At 65.7% G+C, this 13,490-nt stretch overlaps 2 protein-coding genes across 23 annotated transcripts in view; both read left to right on the plus strand.

Moving 5' to 3' along the window:
• The window catches only part of ATP11A (ATPase phospholipid transporting 11A), a 217,341-nt gene extending 216,038 nt beyond the window's left edge, over positions 1 to 1,303 (plus strand). Inside the window, exon 31 of the mRNA XM_082701096.1 lies at positions 1,290 to 1,303. The gene's annotated coding sequence lies outside the window, so the exon portion shown is untranslated. The remainder of the gene's footprint in view (positions 1 to 1,289) is intronic.
• The window catches only part of MCF2L (MCF.2 cell line derived transforming sequence like), a 126,920-nt gene that overhangs the window by 104,646 nt on the left and 8,784 nt on the right, over positions 1 to 13,490 (plus strand). For all 22 annotated transcript variants that reach the window (XR_014303393.1, XM_082701132.1, XM_082701120.1 and 19 more), the window contains 16 exons: positions 452 to 566; positions 3,554 to 3,673; positions 3,972 to 4,163; positions 4,550 to 4,741; positions 5,215 to 5,374; positions 5,996 to 6,066; positions 6,287 to 6,363; positions 6,836 to 6,902; positions 7,617 to 7,732; positions 8,901 to 8,970; positions 9,937 to 10,029; positions 10,119 to 10,211; positions 10,879 to 11,004; positions 11,831 to 12,052; positions 12,234 to 12,326; positions 13,296 to 13,374. Coding sequence is in view for 21 of the 22 variants with exons in the window: in XM_082701132.1 (XP_082557258.1) it covers positions 452 to 566; positions 3,554 to 3,673; positions 3,972 to 4,163; positions 4,550 to 4,741; positions 5,215 to 5,374; positions 5,996 to 6,066; positions 6,287 to 6,363; positions 6,836 to 6,902; positions 7,617 to 7,732; positions 8,901 to 8,970; positions 9,937 to 10,029; positions 10,119 to 10,211; positions 10,879 to 11,004; positions 11,831 to 12,052; positions 12,234 to 12,326; positions 13,296 to 13,374 (1,886 nt within the window). In the remaining variant the exon portion in view is untranslated. The remainder of the gene's footprint in view (positions 1 to 451; positions 567 to 3,553; positions 3,674 to 3,971; positions 4,164 to 4,549; positions 4,742 to 5,214; positions 5,375 to 5,995; positions 6,067 to 6,286; positions 6,364 to 6,835; positions 6,903 to 7,616; positions 7,733 to 8,900; positions 8,971 to 9,936; positions 10,030 to 10,118; positions 10,212 to 10,878; positions 11,005 to 11,830; positions 12,053 to 12,233; positions 12,327 to 13,295; positions 13,375 to 13,490) is intronic.

Here is a 13,490-nt window from a genome sequence, read left to right on the forward strand (position 1 = left end):
TGAGCGCCCTGGCCAGGGGTGGGAGCAGGAGGCCCTGGCCTGAGGACAGGGCAACAGGGGACACAGGGGCCCCATCTCCTTGTCCTAACGGGAAGCAAGGGCGCCGCGTGTCCTTCCCGCTGACACGCTCTCCGTCCAGACCCCAGAGAAGGAAGGCGTGGGGTCAGGGGATGTCGGCTCGCTGCCCCCTTCGCCTCCAGCGGACATCAGCAGACGGAGGCCCAAACCACCGCCCGCTCTGCCCAGCCCTTTGCTGCGGACCCTGGGGGGATTTCGGGCGGCCCCTGGGTGTGAAGTGCGGGGGCAGCAGCTCTGCGGGGGGCCCTTCCACCAGGCCCTGGCCAGGTCGTTCCCGCGAGTCCCGTGTGCAGTGTGTAGAGGGGAGGCGGGGCGGGGCAGGCACGGACACATGCCCAGGTCAGTGCACCGATACGGCCTCTCTGGCACCCAGGCTCCTGGACCAGCTGACTGAGACCGAGGCCGCTTTCGATGAGTTCTGGGCGAAGCACGAGCAGAAGCTCCGGCAGTGCCTGCAGCTGCGGCAGTTCGAGCAGGATTTCCGCGAGGTGAGTGGCCGAGCACGGGCAACGGGCGAGGGGCCCGGATCCACCGGCCGCGGCGGCCCAGCTGCCCAGGCGACCGTGGCAGTCGGCGGTCTCTGTGCGCCACACGAGCCGCGAGACCTGGCGGGACCAGACCCCGACGCGTGTGGCCGGGAGCCGCTGCCCCAGCAGGTCCCGCTGTCTGCGGTCGGCGTGCGCTGCCCTCCGCGTTCCCGGTGGACGGTCCCGGAGCCGTCTGTGCACTCCCTCAGCCAGTGTCCTGCGCCTGCTGCGCGCCGGGCACGGCCCCAGGACCCCAGAACCGGGAGCAACAGTCGGGCTGGCTCCATAGCACAGGGGCTGTGAGGGTGACGCACTGGGGTGACGCAGGGGTGACGGGGTGACGTGGGGGTGACACTTGGTGACACACGGGGGTGACACATGTGGGTGATGCACGGGCATAAGGCCAGCCATGGTGTCCGTCTGGATGGGACTCTGCCGAAGCCGTTGATCATTATTTATGGGAGCGTGCCGAGCCGTCCGCGTGTCCTCGTCTTGCCACGTAACGACATTTCTCCTCGTCCCTCTGGTCAAGGTGGGGGGACCCCAAGTGCGCGAGAAACAAGGACCCCAGGTGCCGCGTGACACAGCCGCAAAACCATGGCCGAGGCCAGGTGAGCGGACCACGTGTCCCGATGTCCCCAGAGCCCTCAAAGCACCTTTCGAGGAACACGGGATTGGTTCAGTAGCACACGCGTGCGGGAGCGCTGGTTGGGCAGAGAGGTGACCGCAGCCAGCCCGGGCGACCTGCAGAGACGAGTCCTGCGTCACCTCCTTCCGGGGGGCTGAGGAAGGCTCGCGAGACTCACGACAAAACCCCAGCGGCGGACTCGTGTGTGGTTGTGAAGTAACCCAGCCAGACCCCTCAGACCTTCGGGCGGCTTCCCACAGAGACGCGTCCCCCCAGACGAGCTCAGGGTCCCGGAGCTGACGCTGACGCGGTCGGCACACGGAATATCCCGTCCCCGCGCAGACCCGGGCTCCCTACTGTAGACACGCCTCCCTCCACGCCGCCCGCCCCTCCCCCTCCCGAACCCTCCTCCCGTTGGGAGCCCCACCCCTCGCCTCCCACCTCCTCCCGAAGCCCGGGCAGCCCCTGGTCTACTCTGTCTCCCTATGCCGGCACTTCAGGAATGCTCTAGAAGTGGGGAGCCCTCTGGGCGTGGCTCTCTGCAGGGTCAGTGCAGGTGTTGCAAGTTCACTCGCTGCCGCTGGGTACTCAGGGTCCCGGGGTGCGGGGGAGCCACGGCTTACCCTTCCCCTGTTGAGGAGCATCTGGGCCGTTTCCAGGATTTGGCTGTGGTGGAAAAGCTGTCGTCAGCGTCACGTCCGGCTTTTGTGTGAACACAGTTGTCGTTTCTCTGAGGTTGGGCCCCGGACCGCAGGTCGTGGTGGCCGCATGTTTGGCTGAGAAGCTGCGACCCGTTCCCGGAGCGCCCGCCTTGTGCGCCAGGCGGCAGGCGGGAGGGGCGCGCTTCTCGGCACCCTCATTGCTGCCGACGCCCCAGTCCCGCGGTGGCTCTGCCGAGCGTCCCCCTGCGGCCGGTGACAAGGAGCCGCCTTCCCGGCCCCCAGTCCACGGTCCCTCTCGGGGAAAAGCCTCTCCTCCTGTTGCTGCCCATTTTCCGACTAGATCATCTTGGTTTGGGTTTGGGTTTGGGTGTTTTACTGCTGGGATTTGGCTCCTAGTCCCGCTCAGGTGGAGGCCGGAGCGGCTGCTGCTGAGCCGGTCTGCGTCTCCATCCTCGGACGGGCTTCCCGATGCCAAAGCTTGTCGTTTTGATAAAGTCCACTGTGTCGGTTTTTCTGTGAAGGGTCATACTTCTGGCATCGATCCTAAAACCTCGGTCCCGAGTATGTTCTCTGGGGCTTTTCCTCTGTGACATCTTCGACTTCGATTCAGCCCACGATCCGTCTGAGTTAACCCACACGTGGGGCGAGAGTCAGGGCACGGCCGGTTTTTCACTCTGGGCGTCTGGCAGCATTTAACAAAAAGGCCGCCTGCTTCCCCTTCCGTCAAGAACCGGGGAGGGGGATCCGTTCGGGCCGCGCGCCCAGCGACGCGGTCTCGCGGTTGGGGCCGTGCGCCCAGCGACGCGGTCTCGCGGTTCGGGCCGCGCGCCCAGCGACGCGGTCTCGCGGTTGGGGCCGTGCGCCCAGCGACGCGGTCTCGCGGTTCGGGCGTGCACTGGACTCGAGGTCAGGTGGGCCTTTCCTTCCCCGCCTCTCGCGCCCCAAATCGTCCTCGTTCCTCCGGTCCCTCTGCTTTTCCACACACATTGTCAAACAGTCTTCCTAGATGTGCGGCGTTCCGCTGGGTTGTAGAGGAACGGTGTTCTGTCCGCTGCTGGGGGCTGTCACCGTCTTTGCCGCATCGGCCCTGCCGTCGACCGCGTCTGTCCCCCGGGTGCTCCGAGGCTCCTCGCCTCCGCTCGGCACTTTTCAGACCAGCTCAGTGGGGGTTTGGCCTGATTTTATACCCGAGTCGTTCGTTTTTGAGCAACTGTAGATGGTGGTTTTAGTTCTGGTGTTTGTGTACTTTTCTGTATGGAGAAATACAGCTGATTTTTGTGCGTTTATCCCCTGAACTCACTTATATTCTGTTAGTTCGGCAGAGTTTGGGGGATTTTCTACAAAGACGATTAGGTCTTGTGCAAACAGGGACAGCTTGGTTCTCCCCTCTCCTGCCTGTCCGTCGTCTGGTCGCTGGCGACTCCGCTTCTCCATGTGGGCACAGCCGTCCTGCTCTGGCTAAACGGTGACAACGGACATCGTGCTTCACTCCCGGGCTCAGAGGAAAAGCGTTGTTCTCACCCACGGGAGACCTGCCCCGTAGGCTGTGACTTCTGAGCGTGTGTCCCTCTGCCCCGCTTCCCGAGGAGGGCCTGGCTCCTCTCTCCTCTGTCCATGCCTGACCTGGGCCCGGGCCTCCTGCCCCTCCTGTGTCTCAGGTCAAAGCCTCCTTAGACGCACTGGCCCAGAAGATAGCAACCTTCACCGACGTGGGCAACAGCCGGGCACACGCAGAGCACCTCCTGAAGGACCTCGCCAGCTTCGAGGACAAGTCGAGCGTGAGCACATGGGGCGGGTGTGGGCCGCAGCAGTCGGGGGCTGTTCAGGTCACCGGGCTATCACTTGAGCAGGCAGGGGCAGGGGGCTCTCTCATATCCGATGGGGGACGTCCCAGAGCCGAGGGAGGGCAGCACAGCCTCTGCCCGACCCCACCGACGCCTCCCACTCTTAACCCCCCCCAGACTCCTCCCACTGTCACCCCCTTACCCCCATCCCCAGCCCTGCTGACGCTCCCAGAAAGCTGTGCGCTTTCACCGACCGACCCTGAGCCACACGTCTGGGCGGTTGTCTACGCAGGCCTCCGTGGAGCGCGCCCGCGGCCTGTCCCTGGAGGGCGAGCAGCTCATCGACAGCAAGCACTATGCCGTGGACTCCATCCGCCCCAAGTGCCACGAGCTCCGGCACCTGTGTGAGCAGTTCGTGGCCGAGGTGGAGAGGCGGAGGGAGTTACTCAGCAAGTCCTTGGAGCTGCACCACCTCCTGGAAGCGGTGAGACCCCCGCCACCACCCCACGTGGCAGGCTCCATCCCTGCGGACCACAGTCCCCCACTGACCACAGACCCCATGTGGCTGGGTCCTTCCCCATGGACCACAGTCCCCGCCAACCACAGTCCCTGTGGCCGATTCTCTAGAATTCCCTGCCCCCACTGACGATTGGTTCTTCCAAGGACCAAAGCCACATGTGGCTAATTTCCTGCACGGCCTCTGTGGGAACGAGTTCCGCCCGGGCCCCTTGTGGGTTGGCATCCCGCACAGTCCCAGATCGGGGGGGGCAGGATGGCCGGGAGGAGGCCAGGCAGAGCGCGCCTCCCGCCCCGCCAGGACACGGCCTCTGATGGTGCCTTCTCTCCCTCGGCCACGCTCGGCGTGTCTAGTCCATGAAATGGTGCGACCAGGGCATCTACCTGCTGGCCTCGCAGCCAGTTGACAAGTGCCAGTCCCAGGATGGCGCCGAGGCGGCCCTGCAGGAAATCGAGAAATTTCTGGAAACTGGCGCAGAGAATAAGATCCAGGAGCTCAGTAAAATTTACCAGGACTACGAATCCATCCTCACGAAAGACCTGATGGTGAGCAGAGCCGGGCCTGTGCCGACAGTGGGGAGTCACTCCGGGGTGTGCACAAGAATCCTGCCATGACCTCTCAGAGTGTCCTGGACAGTCGTGCGGCTCAGTTTCTCTTCCTGCAGCGGCTCCTCGAGGGCGGTCTTCCTGCCTCCAGGGTCCTTCCCTGCAGGGACCGCGTTCTTGTCGGAGCAGCCACTGTGGGCCCTGCCACATGTCGCACTGACCCAGGGCCCCACCCCCACCCAGCCCGCTGTCTGCAGACCCGTGGCGGCCTCATGTCCCTCCCATCCAGTGGACTCTCTCCCCAAGTCCACCGTCCACGTCCACGCCGTCCCACGTCTCCCAGCCGCAGCAAGCGCCCGAGTGCAGGATTGCTGTGTGGCAGCTGTGGTGCTGTGTCCCAGGCACAGAGGAGGGCCTGCTTCTGACACTGGTGGCGTCTCTTACTCACGGGTCCGTTCACCCTGTCCCTTCAGGAGCACGTGCAGAAGGTCTTCCAGAAGCAAGAGGGCATGGAGGAGATGTTCCACCGGAGACAGGCCAGCCTGAAGAAGCTGGCGGCCAAGCAGATGCGGCCCGTGCAGCCCGTGGCCCCCCGGCCAGAGGCGCTCACGAAATCACCCTGCCCCTCTCCAGGTGTGTGCTTCCACTGTCCTTCCAGGCCGTGGCGGGCCCTTGAGAATAAAGTGTTATTGGCACGCGCCCAGTGTGTGCCGTCTGCTAGCCGTCACGGGGCTCTTTCTGGACTCGTCCGTCTCAGCCTGTCTGTCCTCGGTGCTGGTGCCGGAACAGTTCTCCGACCACGGCCCAAAGCCCCCCACAGCCCCAACTCCTCGTGGTCTCCTCCGAGGCCGAGCGAGTGGCCACGCCGTTGCCCAGAGCCCTATCTGCTGCAGCCTCTGCCTGCTGTCCGCGTCGGGGCTTCGACAAGGTGGCTGTAAGGTGGTGAGACCCGGGAGAGCCGACTCCCGCCCACCGCCTCCAATGCGTGCCAGTCCTGTTGGAGGAGACGGTGCCCCTGGCCCAGGGGGTCCGGGTCCCGTGTGTGCACGGCCTCGGCTCCATGTTCCCTCCCCGGTCTGCCACCTGCCTCCCTCTGCTCCGTGTCTCCTCGGCTTCCGTGCCCCTCCTGTGGGGCGACAGGGGCTCGCTCCGGTTTCTGCAACAGTGCTAGGCGCTCCCAGCTCGCGGGTGCGGCCTCTCCCCTGCAGGAAGACACGAAGCGACACCTTCCTTCCTCCTTTCTTCCCAAACCAGGCAGCCGGAGGGGCTCTGAGAACAGTTCTGAGGGCAGCGGGCTCCGGAGAGGGCCCTACAGGAGGGCCAAGGTGAGGCCACTGTGCAGGCCACTCTCCCATGGTGGCTCTCCTTCTGGTCTAATCCCGCCCCCCTGCTCCCTGGCCCGGCCCGTGCCGTGGGACCGTCCCTGCCGTGGGACCGCGGCTCCCTACCCAGCGGAAGTGAGGGTGGGTTCCTTGAAGTCAGGGCGTAGGGCCGCACCCTCTCGTGTCTAGACACTGGAGGCAGCACGTGTGGTTCTCTCCCCAGAGCGAGATGAGCGAGAGCCGGCCAGGCCGGAGCAGCTCGACGGGGGACGAGGAGGAGGGCCTGGCCATCTTGCGGAGGTGAGTGTCCGGTCCAGGGACGGCACGCGCGAGCCTCTCGGACCTCAGCCTCTGGCCCCGGGAGGTCTGAACATCAACGGGCCCGAGGGGGTGGGGTCTGTACACGTCCACCCCAACGTGGGCGTCACAAAGCACATGTGGGCATGCGTGGGTCTGTCTGGTGAGACCACGTCCAGAGCCAAGACAGAGCTGGTTTTCCCTAGAAGAGCCTTTTGGCCCTGGTTCCTTAGGCAGAATTTTGGTGATTGAAATGGCTGGTGCCCTCCCCGCCCCCATTCAAGCGCCTAGTGGCGAGACCGTGTGGTTCACTTGGGACAGATGTGCCGCCGTGCTCACCGCCCTGACCCGCCCCCGGCTCCGCGGCCCGCACCCCGGGCCGGTGCTGCTTCTCTCCTGAGCCCTCCTCTCCCGTGCTTCCCGCCCTGGGGCGTCTCTCTGGGCCCTTCCAGCTCTGACACACCTCTGGCCACAGGCATGTGATGAACGAGCTCCTGGATACAGAACGGGTCTACGTGGAGGAGCTGCTCTGTGTCCTGGAGGTGAGCCTGCGTGGGGGACCGGCAGAGGCGCCCCCGGGAGCCTGTAGGCCGGCTCACCCTACACACAGAGCGTGAGAGGAAGGCAGCAGCCTTACTCAGACGGCCCCAAGCTAGAACGAACTCATCCGTCAGTGGGACCAGGGACGAGGAGATGTGGTTGCCTCGGCACAGGGACCTGCTCCGGCAGCAAGGAAGACAGCGTGGCTGTCCCGGGAGCGTGGCTGACCCGGGAGCGTGGCTGACCCCAGAGCGTGTGGTTAGGAGCAGGGGTCAGATAGGCCTGTGTGGGATTCCCTTGCAGGAACAGCTGAGCTGCCCCGTCTGTGTGGAGGAGCAGAGTAGAGGCCTCGGGGCTGGTAGGCACTGGAATGTTCTAGATCCCGGTCTGGGTGGTGGTTACAGGGGTGTAGACGTTGAAATGATGCATCTCGGAGTACACATAAAATTTCTCTCCTTCATACCAGTTACGTGAGTGCCCAGAGATTGAAAGGCAGAGGGCGGAAGCCCTCACAACCCCTAAAACTGGCGCCGTCTATGGTCACTCCTGTTCCTCTGTGCGGGTCTGGGTGGTCGTCTCAGAAATGGTCCATGAATTCATCATGGTGGATTCACTTTCTTAGTCCTGGGAGGTGTCCCCTACCCGCTGACTGTCCGCGGAACCCACCACAGTCTGCGGAGCCCGGCATCCCTGCCAGCCTCACCCCTCCTCCACAGGGCTACGCCGCAGAACTCGATAACCCCCTCATGGCGCACCTCGTGTCACCGGGTCTCCAGAACAAGAAGGACGTTCTGTTTGGAAACATGGAGGAGATCTACCACTTTCATAACAGGTCAGGCCCTCCTCTGACGACGCCTGCCTGGTGGGGTCTGCCCCTGAGACGGCGCCCGTAGGGAGCCGGCTGCACGTGGGCCCCGGGCCGTGGCCTGCCGGTGCAGAGCATCTGTTCCTCCTCCCAGGCACAGGTGCTCAGGGGCTGCCGCAGGACAGTGGCTCAGAGGGGAGGCGCCTGCAGGCCGTCACAGGTGGCCCGTCCTCCCGCTGGGCAGTAGCTGGGGCTTTGAGGACACAAGAGCGCCCCGACTCCTGCCGGGCCACCAGTGACCAGCCCCGCTCAGTGTGTGCGTGCGGCCCTCTGGGGTGGCACCGAAATCACATCACTCGGCAAGGCCCGTTTTGTCCCCGAGTTCGTCCTTGAGAAGGAGGCAATGGCAGACATTCTGTCCTGCCTCTTCCCCCTCACGAGCGCAGTCGGCGGCTGCCGTGGCTTTGGGGGAGGTACGAAGGGCCCTCCTGCAGCCGCCCACCCCCGGCTGCCCGCGGCAGTTTGCGTGAGCGTGTGGGAAAGGACGTGCGGAGGCAGATGCAGGATGCACGGCGGGGGAGAGGGGCAGTGGGACAGACAGCGAAGCCTCCTCTGGGCTGGTGGGGGCCCTGGGGACTTCGGTCCGACCACATGCCTTCGGCCGCAGTCACCCAGTCGCTCACAGAGGGGGCGCCCACATGCTGCCGGGCCCCCCGGGGCCCGTCTCTTCCCACAGAGCGGTCACAGGTCAGATGACCTCGGCTCGGGCCAAGCCACAGGCCTGGGCCCCTGGGGGCTGGAAGCCGCAGTGAGCTGAGCCCAGGGAGCCCCCACCGAGGTGGGACTGACCCCGGGCTCCTGGGCGCGCACCTGCAGAGCTGGGTGGGAGGCGCGGGCACTCACAGCAGGCCCGGCCCCCGCCCACCTCCCCGTCCGGCCGGTAGAGACGTAGCTGTCCTAACTCCTGTGTGGACGCCAACGCCAGCGACCCGCAGGGACCCACAAGGGGCCGGGTCTGCTTAAACCCGAGTTTGCCGCCAGAACCCGGGGAGCCCAGCGTGGGTCTGGGCCCAGCTCACTGCCCCCGACTGCCCCGAGTCAGAAATAAGTGGGACTTGGGGAGTAACATTATTCATCCGTGGCTGGAGTCTCCTCCGGCTCTTCACGTGACCTAAGGGGAAGCTTCTCTGCCCAGGATATTCCTCAGGGAGCTGGAGGGCTACACGGACTGCCCGGAGCTGGTTGGGAGGTGCTTCCTGGAACGGGTAGGTCTTGTTCCGACGTGCGCTGTGCTGGGCCGTCCTTGTCAAAGTTTCCGCGGGCCACAGTCATGACTTCAGACCCTGTCGCAGTCTCCTAACCCGTGGGGTCACCGAGTGCACGTGTCCCCGGGCTGCCTGAGACACGGTTTGCTCTGAGCCAGTCACGGGCTCAGAAGCCCCGGAATCAGAACGTGTCCGTCCTGACGGCGCGTGTGCCGCAGGACTCCGCCGGACTTCTCGAGCTGGTGGCTGTGTCTGGTCTCGCCCTGGTCAGCAACGCCCCGTGCAAGCGGGCCTGGGACGGTCACCTCCCGTTTCCCCTCTTGGACACGGCCGTCCAGCTCCTTCCGGGCTGCGAGAATTGGAGGGAGCAGGACGGGGCTTTCCTCAGGCCCGTCACAGCCCTGTGCGCGGAGCGGCAGGGAACGTGTGGCCGAGCTGCTCATTTTGCCGACACAGTGGCACAGAGGCCGAGACACGTCCGCGCGGCGTGGGGCCAGCGCAGCGGAAGGAGGAGGGGCCTGTCGCTGCCCCGCGTCTGGCGGCTGCCGAGCTGCTCACTGCATTTTGGGAGTTGGGGGAGGGGTCGTGCTGGAGGTCACTGCTTCTCAAAGTGGGCCCCTGCCAGCAGCATCAGCATCCTGGGGCCTTACCGGAGACGCAGGTTCCCAGGCCCACCCCACGCCTGCCGGGTCCGAGCCTCCGCTGGGGTTCTGCGTGTCCCCGAGCCCGCGGGCAGCTCCACGCACACGCGGTGGAGCCCCAAGCCCTGCAGGGTCTTTCTGTAGAAATTAGCAACTGTTCGTGGTCGGTAACTCTCGCGGCAAAACGCCAGTGCGTGGTGCTGATCTGCGGAGAGGAGGGGACAGACGCAGCCCCGTCGTGAGCCCTGTGGGCTTGTGGCGCGGCACGGGAGACGGTGGAGGGGGCGGGGTGTGCCCTGTGACGCACGCTCTGTCCCCGGGTCAGATGGAGGAGTTCCAGATCTACGAGAAGTATTGCCAGAACAAGCCGCGCTCCGAGAGCCTGTGGAGACAGTGCTCCGACAGCCCGTTCTTCCAGGTGCGCCTCCCGGGGCGCGGGTCTCCCTCGCCAGCGTGCTCTCGCTCGGGGGCCCCGTCGGTCTCACTGGGCCGGCTCTGGGCTTGCAGGAATGCCAGCGGAAGCTGGACCACAAGCTCAGTCTGGACTCCTACCTGCTGAAGCCGGTCCAGAGAATCACCAAGTACCAGCTGCTGCTCAAGGTGGGCTGCTTGCCCCCGCCCGCGCCTCCCCCCACGCTGTGCCCTACTGGCCTTGTCCCCCCACGCTGTGCCCTACCGGCCCTGTCCCTGCTCCCTGCCCGTGGCCTCCTTAGCCTCCCCGAGGGCCGTAGTCCCAGCACAGCAAACCCCCCCCCGCCCTGCGAGGACCCGGGCTTTTTGCAGGCCTTTGTGGAGCACCTACTGTGCGCCGGCCACTGTCGGGGGGTCACAGGATCCAGAGGTGGTCAAGCCGACCCTGTCCCATGGAGCATGGACTCCAGACGTGTCCACACACACCCCACTGCGCCCCTCACGTGGGCCTCCCCACGAGGCCACCCATGTCCAGTGGCCTCGTCGGGTCTGCGTACACACGCCAGGGGACGTGCAGACGCCTTTAGCCGTCGTGGGTCTGGGGCAAAGGGGTCTGCGTGGAAAGGAAGGAGAGGCAGGTCTAGGAGAGGGAGACGCGGGGAGACCCGTCCGAGCGCCTGGCTGGGGCGTCCCAACTGCGGCACAGGCAGGACCATTGGGACAGGCAGGGCACAGGGGGTGGCTCCTGGGCCTCCCTGGCCACACAGGGAGCCACACTCTACGTCCCGAGGGTCCACGCGGGGCCGGAGCGGGAGTCCCGTGTTTCCGCGGCATGTGACGGTGCCCCGTCCCCCAGGAGATGCTGAAATACAGCAGGAGCTGCGCGGGGGCCGAGCACCTGCAGGAGGCCCTGAGCTCCATCCTGGGCGTCCTCAAGACCGTCAACGACTCCATGCACCTGATCGCCGTCACTGGCTATGACGTAAGGGCCTCTGCGCGCCGCCACCGGGCTGCGGACCGTGCGGAGCCGTGCCGCAGCTCCCTGTGCATGTGCGTCCCTGTGGGCGGGCAAGAGCCCAGTTCTGATGGGTGTCGGGGGCGGCTCGGGGCGAATGGATGCCCAGCTTGGAGTGTGCCCCCGAGCCCAGGGTGCTGGGGAGACGTCAGCCCGCCGAGCTGCACGTCCGCTCGGGAGCCCCAAGGGCGTTGGACTCAGGGCTGGTCTGGTTTCGCTGCCACTTGTGGGTTGGGGACAGGGGACACGCGGGTGTGAAGAGCAGACTCTGTTTTCCCTTGGCCCCCGACTTAGGTCAGCTCACTCATTTTGCTGCCTCTCTTGTCCACTTGAGCTCACCCTCTTTTTTTAATGTCACAGGCTTTCTCTTTAGAGTTGTGTTGGGTTTCCAGCAGAATAAGGGAAGGCAAAGGACAGCCCACAAGCCCCTGTGCCCCCAGCACAGCCCCCCATGTCCCCACACCCAGCAGGTGGGGCCTTTGACACAGGGATGAGCCTTCGCTGGCCCACTGTCCCCCCCAGGCCCAGGGTGTGCCTCCGGTGGGTTTGGACAGTTGCTAAAGGCCCCGTACGCACGGGCACAGGCTCGGAAAGAGGAGTTTCACTGCTGGAAGACCCGTGTCCGCCCTTTGCCCCTCCCCCGGCCCCGAGCCACCCCCGACCCCTCACCCACCCCCACGGGTCTGCCTTTCCCCGAGCGTCCGCAGCGGGGTCCCACGGGACGCAGCCCTCCGAGGCGGGCGCGTCTCCTCGGCTGCGGGCGTATAAGGCCCCACGTTCGTTCCGGGCGCAGGGGAACCTGAGCGAGCTGGGGAAGCTGCTGATGCAGGGCTCCTTCAGCGTCTGGACAGACCACAAGAAGGGCCACTCCAAGGTGAAGGACCTGGCCAGGTTCAAACCCATGCAGCGGCACCTCTTCCTGCACGAGAAGGCCGTGCTGTTCTGCAAGAGGAGAGAGGAGAGCGGCGAGGGCTACGAGAAGGCCCCGTCCTACAGCTACAAGCAGTCCCTGAACGTGAGTGGCTCCCGCAGCCGCCGCCGCGCCGCCCGTGATGGGGGGGGCGGGACCCCCGCATCCTCGGCCCTTGCCCCGAGCCACTCCCTGCGTCGGCACGACGCCCTGACCCCTTCACCGACGGGAGGGCGCGCTCCCGTCCCGCACACGACGAACGCCTGTCCCCTGCTCCCGCGGTCAGATGGCGGCCGTCGGCATCACGGAGAGCGTGAAGGGCGACGTGAGGAAGTTTGAGATCTGGTGCAACGCCCGGGAGGAGGTGTACATCGTACAGGTAGGGCCCGCCTGCCCCAGGGCCAGGCATCGGGGGCGTGCCGGCCTCTCTGGGGGGGGCAGGTATCTGGAAGCTCCCGTGGAGCTATATCTCCCAGAGGCCGTGCAGGGCCTCCCTAAGCCGGACCCAGGAGAAAGCACGGGGAACCCACAGTTAGGGTGCGTGAAAGGCATGCCCGGGGACATGGGCTCAGGGGGTGCGACTAGCCTGGGCCGTGTTATACACGTGACCGGCTTGTCCTGGTCCTTCCAGCCCCCGCGTGCCGGTGAGGGCAGGGGGTGCTAGGGCTGTGAGAGCTCCCTGAGCCCATGTGACCCCCGGTCCCTGGGCCCTGGGATGGGGTTGGCCAGCACATGGGATAGGCCCCTCCCAGGGGCCCCCCACACTCAGACACGGGATATGGTGGCCGTGGCAGCCTGTCCTGGCGCGCATACCAGCACAGCAGCCCGCGGCAATGGTGCCCAGCTCCAGCTTGGACACTGGCTCCCGGAAGCTGCGGGGGTGGCGGCCGATGCTTGGCTTTCCGCAGGCCGCGTCTCCAGAGCCCGGCTGTCTCTGCCCTCTGGCCACATGCCTGTGCCGAGGCAGGCCCCAGCCCACCCCTCTTTAGCTTAAAGTCCACTTCGGAGTGTCAGGCGCCCATCTTCCTTGTCACAAAACGATGCCACGGGCCACTTCTGGAGAAGCATGCTTGCAGGGGGCGGTCTGTGCTGGGTCTTTGGTCTTGTTCACCAAGTCAGATGATGCCAGCGAGGCTGTGAAGTGGGGGGGGGGGGCAGGGTGCCGGCCCACCACCTGCATGGCCCATATGCCGGAGGCAAGGGCACCACCCACTGCCCCCTCCTTTCTCCGGGGCAGTGGCCCCGCTGTCCACTCCCAGGGTGGCCCATAGGAGCTTTGGGAGTCAAAAGCAGAGCAGTGTCTTTGGGGAACGTGCGTCCTCACGTCCTGGCCTTCCTTCCTGCACAGGCACCGACCCCCGAAGTCAAGGCTGCGTGGGTGAGCGAGATCCGCAAGGTGCTGACCAGCCAGCTGCAGGCCTGCAGAGGTAGCAGCCGCGGCGACTCCCAGCCGGGCTCCGGTGCACTTCTGCACACGGCCAAGGCAACCCCCACACCCAGGGCTCCCGGCCGGGCTGTGGCCTCACAGGTGAAGTCGGTCACG

This window comes from Mustela nivalis (assembly GCF_964662115.1).
Source record: "Mustela nivalis genome assembly, chromosome: 15".
Lineage (NCBI taxonomy): Eukaryota > Metazoa > Chordata > Mammalia > Carnivora > Mustelidae > Mustela > Mustela nivalis.